The sequence below is a fragment of the Alosa alosa genome, chromosome 10, assembly GCF_017589495.1.
Source record: "Alosa alosa isolate M-15738 ecotype Scorff River chromosome 10, AALO_Geno_1.1, whole genome shotgun sequence".
NCBI lineage: Eukaryota > Metazoa > Chordata > Actinopteri > Clupeiformes > Clupeidae > Alosa > Alosa alosa.
In genome coordinates this window covers 5,866,689-5,886,507 of record NC_063198.1, presented here as the reverse complement: position 1 = coordinate 5,886,507, position 19,819 = coordinate 5,866,689, and the positions used below count along the sequence as shown (strand labels likewise).

Below are 19,819 nucleotides of genomic sequence, written 5' to 3'. Positions count from 1 at the left end.
TTTCTTCTCCCACTTCAGCACTCAATGTGCCCCATCCTCCTACACCCTACTAAGTATGACGACTCTCACTCGGGTAGTGAACGACAATGAAATGACTTTCTGCAAACCCTGCTCTCTTTTTAAAAGTTTCCACTCAAGGCCCAGATGTTGTAATTGGGCGTTTTAGAAAGAGTCAGACAGAGTACTTCCTCTCTCTCTCTCTCCCTCTCTCTCTACCTCTCTCTCTCTCTCTCTGTAACACCTCTTTCCTCTTTGCAGTGCCAAAGGTCACGCCGGCAAACGTGAGTGGAGGAGGCGGCAGCCGCTCAGAGCTAGTCATCACCTGGGAGGTAAGTGGGTTGTTACAGCAACCACACACACACACACACACAAAACACACACACACACACACAGACACACACACACTGCCTGGCAGGGGAGAGAGAAAGGACGGCCTCTTCATTCCATCGGCATCCCCTGGTTTTGTTCCATCAATAACGGGCAGCCAGGTTTCTACATGGCATTTCATTTGGAAGAATAGAGAGGCAATAACCACTGCTATCACCCAGGGGAAGGGAGAAGTGCCTTTGAGCTTTTAATAAGATAATTAAACAGAAAAATAAATGCCTTCCTTCAAAGTTACAGACAACTTTTCAAAGATTTTTTCCTTCTTTTTTCATTACTATTTTTTCTGTCCCCGCTATTTTTCACACAGCAAGGGTTTTTTTTATCAGTGTGTTTTTGAAAAGGCATATTCAAGTACACAGCTGAAATAATCTGCTGCTTGCTGCAGCTGTCTCTTTTCTTACAAATGACATTTTGGCAGCCATGGAAGTTCATTGGAAGTGCAGTGTTGTGCACAGACATTCAGAAAAATCGTGTGGGACTGCAATTCTGATTTAAAGTTCATTTATTTCTAAATAGCTGGAGCATGTGTGCATTTGCCCCTTCTTCTGTGTTTTTTCATGTGCACTCATATGGTTGTCAGTGAATTTATGTGTGTGTGTGTGTGTGTGTTTGTGTGTATTTGCGTGCGTTTGTGTGTGTGTGTGTGTGTGTGTGTGTGTGTGTGCGCAGCCTGTTCCCGAGGAGCTGCAGAACGGCGAAGGCTTTGGCTACGTGGTGGCCTTCAGGCCGCTCAACGCCACCAGCTGGATGCAGGCCGCTGTGCCCTTGGCCGACGCCTCCCGATACATCTTCAAGAACGACAGCGTTCTGCCCTTCGCCCCCTTCCAAGTCAAAGTGGGCGTCTACAACAACAAAGGCGAAGGCCCCTTTGGACCCATAGTGACCGTCTACTCCGCTGAAGAGGGTAAGGGAAACCCTCATTGTCAGTTGTCAATGGCATCCATCTTTCAACTGCATCACTAGAAATGAATGACTTCAAGTGGATTGAAGTTGCTTACTGTGACATCCAATGAGTAAGCTGTTTTGAGTGAGCGCTTTCTCAGATTGAACGTGGACATCAAGGTATTTGTCTAATGCGCAAGGCTCTGATGTCTCCTATTTTATTCGCTCACTTTTCTTACCTGCCAATTTGGCCAGCCGCGGGCAATTTACCCACCTCAATTTAATTGTACATGTATGGCTGTGGAAATCACGTCTGTTTATTATGGCCTTGAGCTACAATTCAGTTCCCAGTTTTATCCCTGCACTGCAACGATATGGAGCCACTTACATGCTAATGGTATTGACACGACCTTGTGTTTGTCTGTGTGCGTCTGATTGTTTTTGTTTTTGTGTTTTTGTTGTTGTGCCCACTTTGCATTCATGACAGAGCCAGTGCGAACGCCCAACAGAGTCCGTGCCAAGAGCCTGTCGGCGTCAGAAGTGGAGGTGACCTGGAGAGGCTTGCCCTGGTACACAAGCAAGAGGCCGGACCTGAGCAAGAGGATCCTCGGCTATGAGGTGTGTATGTGGATGTGTGTGTGTGTGTGTGTGTGTGTGTGTGTGTGTGTGTGTGTGTGTGTGTGTGTGTGTGTGTGTGTGTGTGTGTGTGTGTGTGTGTGTTTGCGTCTTTGCGCGTGCGTGTGTGTGTGTGTGTGTAACAGTAGCCAGCGGATATAGTAGTTGTGCAGCGGGTAAGCCTCCATCCCCGCACCTTAAGAGACATGCTGATGACAGTCGCCTTTGCCCATGGGTTCTAGCATGCCTTGCTAGCATGCCTGCCTCCCAGTCTGAGGTGGTGCTAGTTCACAGGTGTAAGTCTGGGCATGCGCCGTGAGAAACACCTGAGAGGGAATGGCAAGAAAGTCAGGCTGTTATCCTGTCTTGCACACACACCTGGCTCTTACATCACCTCCTCCTGCAGTGTGTTTTTTTTCTGCCTAGGGTTGCACACAGGAGAGGTGAACTTTTGGGAGATTGCTTTGGCAAAACGTGCTGTTTCCTTCGGCACAATTTTCAAAGGTCTTTGGAATTTCTGAAGCCGGCCATATTGTAGCCAAACGCCCAGGCGGGCACAGAAGACTGTGTCCTCGGAGACACAAGCAGAGACGCTTCACATCCTCAAAAGCCTTTTGTTATGAATTTGCCACAAATACAGGACGCAACACAGTGCAATAGCACAAGGGCTTCGATTCTGTGCCAAAGCTGAAATAAGCTGCACTGCAAAGGATTGGCTCGATCTAAGTTTAGTTCTGTGTCAAGAGTACATCATTCTAAATTCCCTTTTTCTCTCTCTTTCTGTGTGTGTTTGTGTGTGTGTCTGTGTGTGTGTGTCTGACTGTGTGTGCTCCAACAAGTAGCCATCAGAGCAGCGACAGGCATTAGTGTCCTCTTCCATTATTGATATCTGTCAGTTCTTAATGCGCCTTGGGCATTGGTGATTGAATTGATCACAAGCACATGTCGTTTGGTCATCACTCCATATGTTCAGCCTTTTTTTCCTCCCCCTGTTGCCTGCTCTGAATAAAGCAGAGGTTGGGTTAATGCGATTTGGGTTGTCGGATGGGGAACCACAGTTAGCAGGTGACAGAGCCTCACACAGAATTCCAACAGTGTTTCGCCAGACTGCGGAAATGTAATATTTGAATGAGGGGCACCAGGTTTGATCCATTAGACGCCGAGCGTGGCCTATCCGCAGCCTCACGGCTGGCTGGCCGTCCTGAGTAAACAGTCCCCTTTGAGCCGGCGCGAGGCGAGGCGCTGCGGCGTGAGCGAAGGCAAATTATATTTGCGCCGTCATCCATCGCCTCTCAGCTCCTACCTGCCGTGACAAAGAAAAGCTTTTTATCGGTTTCAGCTTGACGGCTGTGAAATTCGGTTACCTCATGATTTGGCTTTTTTTCTTTTCTTTTTTTGGCGTCAGTGTCATTTAAATACCGGGCCGCCTCTTAACCATTAACGGCATGCCTCCCGTGGCACGCTTCCTGTCTGAGATGTAGATCCACCGCTGTGCGAAGGTCGGACTGAAGCTCTTTTAGAAAAGACAAGGCCCCCTATATGACGCTCTGTCTGCAGTAAGTGGCGCGTGCGTTCGGCTTCTGTGTCTGTGATGATGGACACGGATAATAATGCACAACGAGTCCATTTTTGTAAACACTGCATAACTAACATCTGCCAGCAGTCATGTACACAAACACACCCAGACAAAAACACACACACACACACACACACACACACACACACACACACACACACACACACACACACACAGGTACTGGTGTGTCTGCTGTAACAAATAAGACAAAGAGCATGTCAGCAGGATGCCAGTGAGAATGCTGCAGGGAACAATGCTTAAATGAACCACAACACATTACCAAGCTCTCATTAGCATACATATTCAACATTCAGCTGCAGACTAAAAGAGCCTTATCCCTTTAAACACAGTCCATCTCGGGCTGACCACATGGCCTGCAGTTATTCATCCACTCATTTAGAAATACTTTTCGTTAAGCCGTCGTGCGTTTTTTGGATGCAGATCCTCTTTAATCCCCGTAATGGAGTCCTGGAGGGTTGAAATCGGAATCGTAACTCTTGACTCTCCCTCCCCTCCTCCGTCCTCTCTCTCTCTCTCTCTCTCTCTCTCTCTCCGTAGCTGAGATACTGGGAGAAGACGGAAAAAGAGGAGACGGCGAGCGTGCTGAGGACGGTGGGCAATCAGACGACGGCCATCATCCAGGGCCTGAAAGGGAGCAGCACCTACTGCGTGGCGGTGCGAGCGTACAACACGGCGGGCACAGGGCCCCCGAGCGGCGTCGCCAACGTCACCACCAAGAAGCCACGTGAGTGCCAGTCAGCTGCGTGCCAGAGACGTGACAGACTCCTGTGCGCCTCTTCCTTTTCCTCTGTTCTTTTCTTCTTCTTCCTCCTCTTTCTTGTCGTCATTATTCTCTTCTCTACATGTCTTTGTCTCTACACCTTCTCTTCTTTTAGTTCTTATTATTCCTCTACGTCCTCTTCCTCCTCACCTTTGCCTCCTCTTCCTCGGTGTTTACTTCCTGTATTTTTATTGTGCTTCAGCTCCCAGCCAGCCTCCACTTAAAGTCATGTGGAACACGTCAAACTCCAAGATCATCCTGAACTGGGAGCAAGTCAAAGCCCTGGAGAACGAATCCGAGGTCATGGGCTACAAAGTAAGCCAGCAGGGGGGGGGGGGGTGGTTGTGGATTACGTTGAACTCTTACCTCCTCCACTCTCACTAGGGCTGAGCCTCTGACCTCTAAAAAAATGCCTCACTCTATCTCTTTCTCCTTTTCTTCCCCTATTCCTTTCTTTTTTCCCGTTTGAAGGTGCTCTACAAACGGAACCGGCACAGTCGGCCCAGCGTGATGGAGACCAACACCACCTCGGTGGAGCTCTCGCTGCCCATCGACGAGGAGTACATCATCCAGATCAAGCCCTTCGGAGAGGGCGGCGAGGGCAGCAGCAGCAGACAAATCACCATCCCCAGAATATCAGGTCAGGGAAAAGACGACCGGCCAACTCTCGGCTGCCCACTGCAGCCCGATGCCTCGGCGTCTAGCGCTCATAACCTCACAATTAACACACGCTGACCTTCACTGTAAACACTCCCCTCTGGCTTGGAAAGGAAAATAGCCGACTATGGCCTCCCTGACCCCCTCTATTGAGTTAGGCAGAAACGGAGCCAAGCGGAGATATATAAGAGCACGACTTCTCCTTTGCTGTTTCCCTTGAGCTTGTCACTCAAGACAGATGCATTCGCACAGTGAATGCTGTTAAAAGGGTTGCTTTGTTTCTTTTAATGAGCTTGATTACGTCAAAGGGGAACATTTGTGCGTTCCATAGATCATAATCATGATGATGTACTGTCAATAGCACAATTGTAAAGTCAGTATTTTGTAATTGTAAAGTAAGTAAAGACACAAAGCAAGTGCATGCCAGTAAACTCCAGGCGGTTTAAGGCCTTGGCTTTTTTGAAAGTGCTGTGGGGGAACTTTGATTGTTAATGAGGTTACATAAATAAATTAATTGAAACAGAGTTTAATTGTGTGCATTGTCCTTATCCGTTTTCAGGTTCCACTGCTATGGGCTCAGCTTCCACAGTGTCCACACTGTCGGCGCTCAGCACAATAGCACTGTCCTTCACAGCGCGGACGTCCTTATGACGAACCGGACCTTGGAGAGAGACATCCTGAAGCTGCCCACGCAGAGTACTGGCGTTGGACGGCCGCAATGCAAACGACCATCTTAAACTAGATCCATTCATTTAGAGAGCTAGAGAGCATGACAGGTCTGGGGAGAGAGAAATGGGATGGAGATGACGAGCAGAGGTCAGAGGTTAGGGGGGTCCTAGTCTCGTATAATAGAATGGGCGGGAAAACAAGGCTTGAGTCTGTTGTTACCAAAGCAGCTTTTAAAAAGAGAAAAAAAGAATAAAAAAAAACATCTTATATGCGTATTTTGTATGACATAACTAGCTTTTTATAACATTTCTTTTGAATCAACTTGAAACGGATATGAACGCAGTTTCTGGACAGGTTTTTGGATGCGTAGGAGCACTAGATGCATGTCATTTACATTCGTTGACTGCGTAAAACAAATGGGATTGCTTTGAAAACCCCCTCTTCTTTGAACCCTTTTGATGTGTGATGTAAGTCAGTTTTTTCTGTTTTGTTTGTTCTTCTCACTCTCCAGGTCATGCAATCAGATTTAGACCACATGACCAGTCCTTAATGTTTACTCTCCCGTTCAAGTCAGCATTGCACTACAGTTATTCCTGTGACCGCAGAGATCAAAGAACAGAGAAAAAAAATCATGATGGTAGAAAGAAGAATGAAAAGATGAGTGAGAATGTGCTTCTTAGCCACGAGGGTGAACGTCCTAACTCACGTCCTTCCTCTCTCTTCTCTGTAAACGTGTTTCCTTGCGGACTCACCCTGGCTACTCTATTGTACTGTACTGAAGACTAGATTATATGGCTGTCACGTCATCCATGCATTCGTGTATGTATAGAGCTCTTCTTTGCCTTGTGTGTGCCTCATCATTTGTTTTTTAAAATCCTCAGGTCCTGAAGAAAAAGCCTTAACTTATACCACATATTTATTTTCTAGAGTATACTGTATATCATTATTAGCGCAGCTGGACTTTTTGCAGTAGTTATGGGTGATTGGTTTGAGTATAGTTTAAGTGGTCATACCTTAATGCATCGCTTTGCAGTATGTTAGTACTTTAAGGTCCATCTCATGATATTGCCATTCATCGTGGTTCAAGGGCAATACAAAATGTAAGGGCCTGATCCATTGTAGTGGGTCGTCCACCTGCGTTTGAAAATATTCTGCTGCTAATTTTTGTTTTGTTTTGTTTTTCCTCCGTCTCCGACATCTGCTGAGGCCTCTTGAGCCCGAGACAGTAGGTAGCGTGTAAGTTTAGTTCGAGCGCCAGTAGTGTGTGTCGTACTTTAAAGGCTAGATTACTGAGTGTCTCAGAATCGCGCCATGAAAAAAAAAAGTGTAATATACTTTTTTGTATATTTCAGATCATTTATATATTAAAAGAAGTAAACAAACAACGTTTCTAAAGAGCTGATCTTGGTTTTTACCTGACTACATAAAACCGTTTCATTACAGCGCTTAACTGTCGCTCTGCATGTGTGTCTTCTCTGGGTTCATCCATTTTTGCTTTTAGCAACTGACTGGCTTGTGACCATGCAAGAGATGAGAGGTGCGTTTTTGAAGTTTGTGTACATGTGTCCACATTGGGCAAAAAATCATCACCGTCTTAGTCTCTCCGTCTCTCTCTCTCTCTCTCTCTCTCATACAGAAGCGCTTCTCCATGCTGATGTGTATCACTAGAGATCTAGACTCTTTTTTGATGTTGTTCCTTGTTTATACTGGGTCGATGAATAAAGTTTATTAACTTATTTAAAATGGTGTGCGATGTTGTTCATTTACTGATGTGTTTTCATTCAAATCTGGAAAAGTGAAAGGTTTTTCATTCACAGTCCCATTCTAAAACTACATAAAAACTGGCCCTCAATCTGTTGGCTCTACAAATACCTTCTAGCACAAGGCTGCCTTTCCTTTGCGCAACACACATACAGACAGATGAAGGTATATTGTGCCCATCACATGAGCAATATAACATCATGACCATTTTCACCAACCATCAGATCTTAAATATATAAATACATACACATAAATCAAATGTGCGCCTCTGATCCTCTAAACCAGGGGCCATATTGCTCAGAGATTGCCACTGCAGTTACACCTCTTCCCACTAGATGGGGTAAATGAGCCCACTTGAGAATTCCACTATGTTTGAGTGACATGTGTAATGATCTAAAACTTTCCAACTCACAAGCTCTCTTCACCAGACAGAACTGATGACAGATTCACTCTGAAGACGGTCAGGCAGCCATGTGAAGTATGAACAAAGAGCATTAAAAGATCACGAAAACATTTAATTCACAGAGAGATCAACACAAAAAAAGCCTGATCCAATCTCAACCATTTCTTTAGTTTATACAATATACAATATTTTAATAAGCTGTGCCATAAAAAATACTAATTGTGCTCACTGGGCTGTCTTTCCATATCCAACATCCACAATACACTGTACATTAGCGGTATGCAGGGAATCCTACACACTTAATGGTATACATCAAGCCCAAAGTTCAACCAGAACAACGGAGAAGTGCTAGCAAGCCTTTCATCCGTCTATCATTATCCAAGTCATGTCCATGGCCCATCCCGCAGTCACAGTTAAGCAAGAGTGGACGTGGTGCTTCAGTGAGGCAGATCCGATAGAGTGCTTTGCCCCTCCAATGGCGTTTCTGCACTGTTGTTTTAAGTGAAGGCTCAGGTAAACGCGGGTGACCGTTTGAAAGGAAGAGAAAATGGCCGCCTCTCCAAACCTGCTGGTCAGACCAAATCACCGGTCACCATGGGGATGGCATAAGCTCAAGCTGCCCAGTCCTCCACATCACCTCTCTCTTTTTCTCTCATTCGTCCTCGTCCTCGTTCCCAGCTTCCATCTGCTCCATGATGCCCTCCAGCACCTCCGACTGCTTCCTCTTCTTCGGGGCATCTGAGGGAAAAACACACCAGGGGTTTAGGGGTGGGGGTATATTTAACCACTCACTCCAGACTTAAGAGTTCTGGAGCTCAGAATAAGTACCCCTGAGCAGAGGACTGTGGGAAGGAATGAGGTGGGGGTGGTGGGGGGCTGGTTACCGTGGAAATGCTGGGCCGTTTTCCTGCGCAGGGCGTCAACGGTCTCCTCGGACTCATCGGCCCACTCTAGAACTAGACGTCTGCCGTACAGATGGGTGCTGTGGCAGAGAGCTGTGAAGGCTTTCTGCCAGAGAGAGAGAGAGTGGAGGGACAGAGAAGGAAGCACAGACACAGAGTGAGAGAAGGAGAGAGAGAGTGAGAGAGTGTGTGTGTTTGTGTGAAATAGAGTTATAATGGGAAAAAAAAACCCGATTCATTTCTCTATGCTCCAGTTATGGCAGACAGGTGGGCGGATAGATAGTCAGAGGATGCTGGACAGGTGAGCTTACTTTGGCGTCCTGTTTGGTGAGGAAGTCCACAAAGCCAAAGCCACGGTGCGTTCCAGTGCCACTGGCCTTTTTGGGCAGACGGACGGTCTTCAACTCTCCAAACGTGCTAGCGGAGTGAGACAGAAACATTAGAACCCCTATCCAACAGCGGCACACAGCATTCCAACAGTTTCACACTGACAGAGCCACCATGACAGATGTCCATCATCATGGTATCAAAGCAAAGGAGCACAGCAGCATATTCAGCGGGCCTAATAGCTGAGCCAGATGAAAAGCTGAAACATCTGTAAGCTGAAGACAGACACAGGACACCAGTAAAGCCACTCTTGTGAAGTAACAGTAAAAGTAATGGGTATACACACCAGATGCTTTTATCTGAAGCCACTTCCAGAGACAGCACGTTCGGGAAATAAAACCTGGGCCGCCACTTACACAGCGACGACGCTGACCACTGCTGACCCATAAACGAGGTCCTTACCAGAACAGCTCCCGCAGCTCCCTCACTGTGGCCTGGAACGGGATATTCCGCACAAGGATCTTCGACGTGGTCTGCTTCTTGGCGGTCTGCTTTTTCCGAGAGCTCACAACACCTTGTCTAAAGGAGACAAAGCTTCCATTTAATCGCACTGACACAGAGAGAGTGAGTGAGAGAGAGAGATAAAGTAACTTATGGTACTGTAAAACACTGTTTCACATTTCTACAACTGACATTTCTGACAGAAAATAAAATTACGACATACACTCGATGAGGGTTAATGGCCTCTGAACCAGTTGAATTGTAGCAAATATATGAGCTGAAAGTGGCTTTAACAAAGGCAAATCCAAAAGCCAATCAAGGCTATTGTTCTATTAAATAATACCTCACTTTGTAACCAGCTGCTCCATTTTGAGTAGATTTGTTTGATTGGGAGTTTTATGAAAAAATTTTGCCTTACATAAGCTTTTAAAAAGTGAACTTATTTTGAGTCTGGGCTCATTGACGTTTAACTGTGTGACCGCCAACTGAAGGCGTCAGTCCCTTCAGATGACGGGCTTTGCATGGACAGCCACAATAGGCTTTAGTGACCCTGGAAACACCAGGTCAGCAGTGCCAGTCGCTGCACCGGGTGTTTGGTCAGCGAGCTGTCTGTGAGAATGGGCTTACTTGGTGGCGCGCTCCGACACCTTCAGTTCAAGCTGGTGCTCATCCACTTTACAGTTCTGAGGGGCAGGAAGAGAAACAACAAGGAAAAGCAAACCAGGGAAAAGAAGAACGAGCAGTTATTCAAATGGACAGAAGGCAATATTCAGTCACATAGGGATTATGCACAGTTAAATATTGTTACTATTTCAGTGGAAATCTGATTAAAAAATATATTAGCTTAAATGTATAGAAGGTGAACATAAATGTGTGTTAAGTCCATATTGGCAACACAATCAATATGCCTAGTTATATCCTCTAAATGTAGCTGCTTTGATTGTGAAATACTCTGTGAATCTCTACCCTAGATAGAACATGTGGCTTAATTTGACAAGATATCATACCTGCAGCTGTCTCATGGCTTTCTGAGCAGCCTCAGGCTTACGAAACTCTACAAAGCCGTAGCCCATCGATAACAATTTGCCTGCAAAGAGAGCACTCAGGTAAGCCATTTTGCTTGAAAGTGTGGAGAATGTTTAAGTCCTGGAGACAGAAACCACACTTCAACCCAGCACGGAAGATATTATCCTCTCCCAGATTAAAAAAGAAAGTGCTAAAGAAAGAGGGCAGGGGAGAAAGGAACAGAGGAAATGCGGCTCACCCGTCTTATCTCTCTTCTTGGAGATAGTGCAGTTTTTCACCTCTCCACTCTTGGAGAACGTCTGTGTAGGGGCACAGGAGCAAACACAGCGGTTAAAAAGATGGTTCTAGAATTCCTAATGAGAACCAAGCAGACAGACAGCCGTGCTGTGCAGTGGGCCCCACACACACAGACACACACACACAGACACACACCTGCCGTAGGGTCTCCTCCGTCGTGATGAAGTTCAGGTTCTTGATGAAGAGTGTGGCACCTGGGATGCTCTCCTCCTCTTCCTCCTCCTCCTCCTCCTCCTCCTGCTTTCTCTTCCTTCCCTGACTCCTTGGGAGCGCTCTGCTCTGGCGCTGAGGAGGTGGCTGGCGACTGAACGTCTGAGGAAGAGAGGAGAGGAGGATGAAAGGAGGGAGGAAGAAGGGAACAGCTATGGAGGAGTGGCACTCCAGTGCCGAGCACATGACACTTGGCACACAGTTTACGAATCAGGAGGGAACCGAGATAGGGGGATGCAGAGGGAAGGAGGGAGGAAAGGATAGAGAGAGAGGGAGTGGGGGGGATCAGGGGAACTGGCCAACAGACCTTCATGTCCTGGCAGACTTGGCGCCCACGGCAACCACACAATTTATTTATCTATCTATTTGTTTATTTATTTATTTAACTCATTTCCTATCTTTTGGGGTGGCACCATTAAAATCCACCACCACTACAGTGCCTTGGGGCAACTGCCTGCCTTCCTCTGCCTGCCCCCCAGTTCCAACGGCCTCCAGTGCACCAGGGCTGTGGGAGGTGAGAAAAGGAGAGTGGTGTGATTGACACATGGAGGACTCGGTGCGTACCTGCTGGCGCTTTCTTGGTCCTGGCCAGTGCCGGGCTCGTGAACACGGCTGTGGGCGCCCACTCCAGATACAGCGGAACATGCTGGAACTAGAGGGAGATGTGGTCAGAGAGAGAGAGAGAGAAAAAGAGAGCGAGAGAGAGAGAAGTTACTCCCTCAGGACCATCTCTGGATTCTCTGAAACTCGATAAAACAAACTGGGAGGTGTAGTGGGAGATGGTTATTGTGAAGGTGCAAGATTTCATCACAGTATCACACACACACACCTTGCTGTAGGCCAGTCTGGTGAAGGCCCGCTTGGCCTCAGTGGGCTCCAGGAACTCGATGATGGCCGTCAGGCCGGAGGGGGGCAGCAGGACTCTTCCCAGGGAGCCGAAGGGAGAGAACAAGGCCTCCAGCTCCGGCCCCTGCACCCCCGATGGTAGGTTCTTCACAAGGATAACAGTGTTGCTGCGCGCTCCGGACGCCTGCAGAGAGAACACACACACACACACACACCGAGGGGAGGCCAGTAGGGTTTGACATCTGCCGTTACCATTATCACAACATTAAACCAAACAGCAGCTCTTTCTGAAGGATCTCTGAGTTTGAGAAACACTTTAAATACACTGGTCTGATTTAAGGTATTTTTGACAACTCTACAGCTCCCCCTAGAGCCCCGATATATTTATATTTTACTCTGCCATTGTAAATAGCTTACTTCTCATGGCTTGTTCCCCCTGTGCACAATGGCAATGCTTTTGTTGTGGAGGTGAAGGACTAACAACAGGCAAACACCATCTCCAAAGACCTCCAAAGAACTACTGACAAGGTAATGTTTCACAATTCTCGCGAGATATCTGCATTGGTGGTTCTCTCGCTAGTGACTCGCTATGGCTATGCTGTACGGCTATGCTAAGTGGCTATGCTGTACGGCTATGCTGTACGGCTATGCTAAGTGGCTATGCTAAGTGGCTATGCTGTACGGCTATGCTGTACTATGCTGTACGGCTATGCTAAGTGGCTATGCTGTACGGCTATGCTGTACGGCTATGCTAAGTGGCTATGCTGTATGGCTATGCTGTGGCTATGCTGTATGCTGTATGGCTATGCTAAGTGGCTATGCTGTATGGCTATGCTGTATGGCTATGCTGTATGGCTATGCTGTATGGCTATGTTAAGTGGCTATGCAGTACGGCTATGCTAAGTGAACGATTCCCCTATTACTATTACAAGTTTGTTTACCCTCAGATTGGCTTTGTAGAGGTTTTTATGGTGAAAATCTTGCATAGTGCACCTTTAGAGATACTACTAGACATTAAATAGCGATAGCGGGGTAACGTCACTTGTTGATGTTCAAACAAAACAGAGAGCCAGCTCGCTACTCCCTCCCCCTCCCTCCCGTGCAATTGAAACTCTCCTAAACGCGCATCTCGTCGGTTATTGGTTGAAACACTTTATTTTGCCTTTGAGTGGTTGCCAACACTTGTTGGTAGCAATTGTTTTTGTGTACAGATCTCAGAGAATGCAGAGAATGCATTTATTGATGTAAGTAAGTGCAAGGTAGTATAGTCATGGAGGCCTAGATCTGCTCAAGACGCTACTGCTGCTGCTGCAGGGCTGCATAACAAGCTGTATGAGGAATTAAATTTTTCACTGAAGATGCTGCTGCGTGAGAACATATAACAAGCATAGATCAGAATCAATAACACCAAATAATGATCCTGAGCAGATCTAGACAGGTGGAGCTGGGGAGGAGGAGGGAGCAATTAAGCGCTGCCATCTCACGGGAGCTGCGCGAGTCTGACATCGGACCGCAGATATATACACCGGGAATAGAAACGGGACTGATTGGTTGGCGTCACGACCAATTAGCAGCGTCACTCAGAGTTTCCTGTATGAACTAGTCATTTCTGTTGACCATCAATATGTTTGTAAATTCTACACCGTGATAAAAGAAAGTAGGCATGAATCAGTGTTGCCTTGCTCACGCGTACCTGACTGAAGGAGTCCAGGCTGACACCATTGTCCAGCAGGAACTGCCGTGTCTCTTGAACAATTTGGGTTTCGCCTAAGGCCATCCTTACAGCAAGACTGCCTGATGACTCCTGTAGAAGTCACACACACACACATATCATTACCTGAGAAGAAAAGTGGTCTCAGCCAAAAACTCCACACAAACTCCTCATGATGTCTGATATAACACATCTCAGTGAACAATCTCTTTTGTGTGAACAAAGATCAGTCACAAATCAAAAATATCAAATCTGAGATAATTAGAAGGCATGAATATCAAGTGTAATCAAGTGTCAAGTATCAATTAAAAAGTAAATATCAAGTAAATATCAAGTGATCATTTTCTCCTTTTTTTCATTTAGTGTTAGTGTTCCTCATCATAAACTATTTAACAGATAAGCAACTAAAGGCATGTCATCAGAATGATAGAAAATGTCACATCCTGATAAACAATACAACCTCCACCCACAAGCTGTAGTTTCAATGAGGTGTGTGTGTGTGTGTGTGTGTGTGTGTGTGTGTGTGTGTGTATATCATCAGAGTGTATGCATGGTGCAGTTCCTCACATGATCCAGGACTTGGCTCTTGGTGGTGTTGTACTTCTCTGCGATGGCATCTGCGACAGAGCTGGTGCCCAGAAAAAGCGTGTTCCAGTTATGAGAGCTGGCCACAGGAAGAAAGAGATTGAGAGAGAGAGAGAGAGAGAGAGATTAGGACCGAGCTGGGCGAGGGAGATCACCAGACACAATCTTGAGCTCCAGCAGAGCCACATTCATTTACTCCGTTTGTTTATTTATTTGTTTGCCTTCCTTCCTTTGGCCAGATATATTTTCTGTGTGCGCCTGCTCTCTCTGGCCTCGTCCATGCGAGGCATCCCCAAGATGGGTTATGAGGCGGCCAGACGAGGAAATTAGCTGGACAAGCCAATTCTGTTCGCTCTCCAAAAACAACAGCGTGCAGCCAGCTGCAGCAAACCCAGTGCAGAGCTGGGCATTTGGATGAGGACCCGACATCTAGTATGCTGAGGAGCACTTTTAAGGAGCTTTAAATAAAACACACCATCCATTTATTTTCCTTTCTGCCAGCAATTAGGGGAATCTGTCAGAGCGAGAAAAAAGAAAGAAACAATGAGATGTTTGCGAAGCACGTCTTTTGCCAATTCGCCTAGAGGTAGTGCCTCGGGTCAGGTCTTGTCTGGTCGGTGCTACGTTCTACTTTCTTCTGGAATGCTAAATGTAACTCATCGTCTGTTGATGGCGCCAAGGACAGCAGCTCTGCTGTGGAGGGGAAAGAGAGGAAGGGAGGGTAGAGGTAGTGGGTCGGTCCAGCAGTGAGAGAAGCCCACCTGCTACTGGCCGCCTTGTCCTTGGCATCCTTCTGCCGCTTGTAGGTCGAGGAGCCCGGAGCGTTGGGGCCCTGGTCAGCCTTCTCCTTCTTCAGTCGCGAGGGGAGGATGTGGAGCATTCGGCCCTGATAAGAGAGCGAGGATGGCGGAGGATAAATACAGAAACAAACATCAGGCCAATCAGGACAACCGAGGACCAATAACGGCACCACACTGTGACAAACCTGAAAGATGTGTCCGTCGAGTTTGGCCAACGCCACCACTGCGTTCTCTGGGATCATGTAGGAGACAAAGGCAAAGCCCTTGGGCTTCTTAGTGAGGCTGTCAATGGGGAAATTCACCTCAGAGATGGGACCTTCAGAGAGGCACAAAAAACATTAGTCAACAAGATATCTTAAAAAAAAAAAATAAAAAAAAACCACACATACCTGAAATACTCGATCTTCAAACAATGTTTCATTTTAGCACCACAAAGGTCTTGTGTTTAAATACTATGAAATCATTCAGGGTTCATCTGTAAATAACTAATTGGCTAACTTCTGTCGCAATCTTGGTGGTTAGAACCTTTGTTCATGGATGGTGTATCTGGAGGGGGTAATTCCAATGATCAATCACAAACATGGCTGGAAAGTTTGGTGGTTGGAACGACAGCAAGAATAGTAATTACTTAGTCAATTACTAAGTATGACGTAACTCCACTGATTCTCAAGTAAATTTGTAAGACAAATTTTTCATCCTCAACATGCAGTCATGATGTCCCTAACATTTGTCCTTGACACATGATGTCCTTAAATGTTGTTGGCACTACAGTAGTCTGAATAAAAATCATTGTTTGAGTTGTGTCATACCATAGTGGTTAAGCAACAACTAAAGTGTCTTTTTGAAATGCACCCCAGATTAGCAAGAAATTAGATGCAACTAGCAACAGACTACCTAACCATACACCTTTTTGCATGTATAAGCATCTGTGTGTGTGTGTGTGTGTGTGTGTGTGTGTGTTTCAGAACCACACCATGTTTGCCGAACAGCTCCGACAGTTCCTCCTCAGTGCAGGTGTAGGGCAGGTTCCTGACGAAGAGCCGCCCCGATTCGGCCACATCCTCCTCTTCCTCGTCGTCCTTCAGCTCCCTCTCAAAGTTCCGCTCCTGCCAAGCATTCTTCCTTATTTCTCTCTTGTCCCAACTCTTCACTCGAAACACCTCCACATAGCGCCCCCCTGTGGCCCACAATTCATTACAGTGGTTTAGTCGAACAAACACTAGCAGACTGTGGCACAATATTTGATGAAGCCATGCAAGGTATGGAGCACTTTAAATAAATAAAAATGTTAAAACACTACATGACATAAGCACAGAAATGTTAAACCAATACAGTGAATTGACCTCTGTCACCTTTACATTCATCTATTTCATTGCAGACATTAAGTGACTGAGTAGGCCTGAGAGACAAGACACTTACCCATATAGTCCTTGTTCATCCGAAGAGCTCGCTCTATCTCCTCCTCGGAACGCAGGTCTACATACACATAACCTGAACCGGGATAGTATGGATGAGCATAACAACAAACGCCAGAAACCACAAGCATCAAACTCCTGTCCAGTTTACTATCTAGGAAGTGAGTGTTCATTGGAATGGTAGCTCATACCGGAGTTCCGGCCCTCCTCGTTCTTGCCGATGCGAATAGCCACAGGCTTCAATGGCGTCATAAACTCCCGAATTTGTTGCTAACACAGACAAATAGTAGACATTTGAAATGCATAATTAATATACTAACCTACATGAACCAATTAGGCTGCTCCTATTTAGAAACATAGAAGGAGCATATAACAGCTCATACAAAGTATACTTAAGCAATAAGCCCCGAGAGGCCGTAGGTTACACTGATTTTAGAACAGCTAACGGGTGTTGTTAGGCACAACACGCTAGCGGAGTGCCTAAAACCCCTCTTAGCTGTTCTAAAATCAGTGTAACCTACGGCCTCGAAAGTGGCTTATTGCTTTTCTAAAACGGTTACTACATATATCTGACAAGATTACATAAAATAAAGGCACAGCAACGATAAATGTAACGATTTATTCATAGATAATCATTCTTCCACCAAGAAATATGTTTCCTCTATCAAAATGGTTAAACTTCAAGACGCAGTTACTTTAACTTTAGTATCAAGTTGTGGTAGCGCAGTAATATAGAACGAAATGCGGTGAAGGTGTATGTTTGTGCTGGATTTTACAATGGCATCGAATGTGATTCAGCCAATCATAATCAAGGACCGAAACTATCCGTTTTAGATTTCTAATTTACCTCTTTAACATTGAATGGAACTCCACGAAGCTTAACTGTAAACTCAGTAGTAGATTGCATCTGTAAGGCAGAGAATAAAAGTGATTCAGAGACTCATTTAGGGATTTATCATGCTTACCACCATACAATGTATAGTTCCTAGTTCATAACTAACTAGTTCCTAGTTCAATAAAAACCTCAATCAAAATCCAATGCTTCTTACAGCTGATGATGTCAACACATGTGTACAGTAATGTGATTTCTGTGTTTTAGATATCTAATCTGCAATCTCAATGCAATGAGTCTCAGAGAAATAGCAGGCTAATACACCCCATTGTTTCCAGTTGACATGAAATACTGCCCCCTGCATAGTGAAGCCTGAACTAAATAGCACCAACCTGAAGTCGTTTATCCTTTTTGTCACTGTCAATATCCCCACTCTCATAAGCACTGTCATGACGAGCGGAAGTGTGCTCATTCTCTTCCGCATCCTCATCTTCATCGCCACTACCCTCCTCATCGGCCATCTCTTTTGCTTCTTCGTCTTCATCGTCATCATCTTCGTCTGCATCCTCATCAACTTTAGATTTTGCCACCACCTTTGAGCGCAGGTAGTCCATGTCAGATAGGCCTGTCTTGAGGGCCTCCTTGGGTGCGCCTGAAAAAAAAATATGTTTACACCTACATGCAAAACAGTCCCCCTGAAGCAACTCAGGGCTTTAGCAAAACTTTTTTTATATAGATCCTTGTTTCTCGAGCTCACCGAATACTGTCAGTATGTTTCTTTGCTTTTTGTTTTTTAAGGATGCTTTCGAACCGACAGTACTCTGGCACCTCGAGAAACAGAGATGTGTAAATATCGCCAATTGCCAGAATTCTCCTTTAAGTGCTCGAGGGCACAAAAAAGTCATTATTGAGGAACAAACTAACCACTATTTTCTGGTTCCATCTCTTCATCCTTCTCCTCCTCTTCTTCTTCTTCCTCTTCATTGTCAATCTCATCAGACTCGTCGGAGTCAAAGTTTAAGTAGTCATCTGTAGCTGCCGACTTGGGCTTCTTGGTCTCTTTTTTACCAGCATCTTTTGCTTTCCCAATGACAGATGGTTTCTCCATGGCATCGTTGGCCCATGTGGGTACCTGAGCGCGGTTCTGGTGTAATGACAGGAACTCCTGGAAGCTTTGGTCTTCCTCTAGCTGCAGACAGAGAGATGGCAAAAAGGTCACAAAATGTGACATAGCATATGTTTTATAATGTAACATATAAACAATGTATTGTTTCAGAAAGAAACGGTCATGATTGTTTTTTTTAAAACAGCTTGACTTACATCTCCAAGAACAGTGGTCACCTCCTTCTTTTTCTTTTCCTGTGAACATAAAAAAAAGAACTCAGTGATGACAGTCTGATAAAAACATAAAATACAAATAATATGACTTTTTAGTGTGAAGCAGTATGAGCAACACACACCTTCTTTGCTTTTTCATCTTTCTGTTTTGCCTCTGCCTTGGCCTTCTCTGCAGCGGGCTGGCGAGTGTGCTTACTCCAAGGGCGGTCTTTATTGGGATCTCCAAAAGCTTTGCAAAATTCAACCTATCCAACCACACAAATGCATAAACAATTCATAATAATACAACACACTGTTTCAATTTAAGATATTTCACCCATGCTACTAATCTTTCACATTAGGTCTTTACCGTCACTTTTGACGTGTCAACAAAACTTTTGTTGAAATGCTTCAGAGCCCTTTCAGCATCCTCTTCGGACTTGAAGCCAACGAAACCAAACTTGCGAAACTTCCCGTCTTTGGTATACTTCAACCCACAGTCCGTCAATGTTCCAAAGTCCGCGAACATGTTACGGAACCGCTCATCCTTCATCTGTGAGATAATGTTAACATTATAAAGTAATCATCTAGTCCACAAGATGACAACGAAGCTATCCTGGAAGCTATCAGCTAAAGCTAGCTTTAACAGTTAACATCAATGCTTGCTTAATTAAAAGGACAACTGTCGGTAGTTTCTGTCTTTATTTACTGACATTGTATTAGGTTAATGAGGTGTATACGTAATCTAAAATGATCTTGAATTAAAACTAACGTTAGCTTGCAAGATGCAGGCAACCAAATCACAGGTAAGGTTACTGACTGAGCCACGTTTACGAACTTATCTAGTAAGTTATTTATATGTTGAGGTATTTTCTTGACTGCGTTTCTTGAGACTTACCCCGTTTGGGAGGTTCTTCACAATAATTCGTGACATTTTGCTAAAAACAGACGTAGATAATCCTCAGTAACGTGTGAAATTGTATGATCAACAAACAAGCATGGACCGTCTAGATCGCCGCCATGTTTGAATTGACGTCATCAGAAAGGGTTTGTTCAGAGGTGTTCCGATACTGCCCTCCTCTGGATTTCAAAGTTAGCCTACTACTGACAGTGAGACGCAGACTAGTGGTGCCATTTACTTTGGTCATTTGTGTGAGTGGCATATGTATCAGTGGTGTAGTAGTCTACTACGTGATACGCAGGACTACGCCGTATACTCACTTAAAAAGCAACAATATTTTAATATCCACTTAAAATACGCAAGGATAAACGTATCAACACAACAAAACGTAGGCTACGTGTATCAACATACTTTTGTG

General features: G+C 45.4%; 2 protein-coding genes across 4 annotated transcripts in view; one reads left to right on the top strand and one right to left on the bottom strand.

Moving 5' to 3' along the window:
* cntn4 (contactin 4) overlaps positions 1 to 7,310 on the top strand; it is a 105,308-nt gene extending 97,998 nt beyond the window's left edge. For both annotated transcript variants that reach the window (XM_048254007.1, XM_048254008.1), the window contains exons 17-23: positions 259 to 329; positions 1,057 to 1,291; positions 1,757 to 1,887; positions 4,019 to 4,205; positions 4,444 to 4,556; positions 4,713 to 4,881; positions 5,458 to 7,310. In XM_048254007.1, the coding sequence (XP_048109964.1) occupies positions 259 to 329; positions 1,057 to 1,291; positions 1,757 to 1,887; positions 4,019 to 4,205; positions 4,444 to 4,556; positions 4,713 to 4,881; positions 5,458 to 5,549 (998 nt within the window). In that variant the 3' untranslated portion in view covers positions 5,550 to 7,310. The remainder of the gene's footprint in view (positions 1 to 258; positions 330 to 1,056; positions 1,292 to 1,756; positions 1,888 to 4,018; positions 4,206 to 4,443; positions 4,557 to 4,712; positions 4,882 to 5,457) is intronic.
* A 512-nt stretch (positions 7,311 to 7,822) lies between these two features.
* Positions 7,823 to 19,618, bottom strand: rbm19 (RNA binding motif protein 19). Of its 2 annotated transcripts, XM_048255685.1 has the most exons (24): positions 19,399 to 19,609; positions 18,871 to 19,053; positions 18,644 to 18,766; positions 18,504 to 18,542; positions 18,108 to 18,372; positions 17,576 to 17,835; positions 17,199 to 17,258; positions 16,543 to 16,621; positions 16,356 to 16,427; positions 15,910 to 16,113; positions 15,122 to 15,252; positions 14,898 to 15,022; positions 14,119 to 14,215; positions 13,534 to 13,644; positions 11,824 to 12,024; positions 11,584 to 11,646; positions 10,920 to 11,081; positions 10,726 to 10,786; positions 10,469 to 10,548; positions 10,089 to 10,144; positions 9,423 to 9,539; positions 8,945 to 9,050; positions 8,616 to 8,739; positions 7,823 to 8,469 (listed from the first exon to the last, which is right to left on the bottom strand). In XM_048255685.1, the coding sequence occupies exons 1-24, from the start codon at positions 19,432 to 19,434 to the stop codon at positions 8,384 to 8,386; spliced, it is 2,841 nt and encodes a 946-aa protein (XP_048111642.1). In that variant the 5' UTR covers positions 19,435 to 19,609; the 3' UTR covers positions 7,823 to 8,383. The 2 variants fall into 2 exon arrangements, 1 of the variants encoding a protein (XP_048111642.1); XR_007194915.1 differs by lacking the exons at positions 7,823 to 8,469; positions 8,616 to 8,739; positions 8,945 to 9,050; positions 9,423 to 9,539 and having other exon boundaries at positions 10,920 to 11,096; positions 11,559 to 11,646; positions 19,399 to 19,618.
* Between the last annotated feature and the right edge of the window lie 201 nt (positions 19,619 to 19,819).

Coding starts and splice junctions, on each gene's coding strand:
- rbm19 (XM_048255685.1), bottom strand. CDS start 19,434: ATGTCACGAATTATTGTGAAGAACCTCCCAAACGGG. Junction 11,647..11,823: donor CCAGACTGGCCTACAGCAAG/GTGTGTGTGTGT, acceptor ATCTCCCTCTAG/TTCCAGCATGTTCCGCTGTA. Junction 9,051..9,422: donor GAGCTGCGGGAGCTGTTCTG/GTAAGGACCTCG, acceptor TCACTCCGCTAG/CACGTTTGGAGAGTTGAAGA.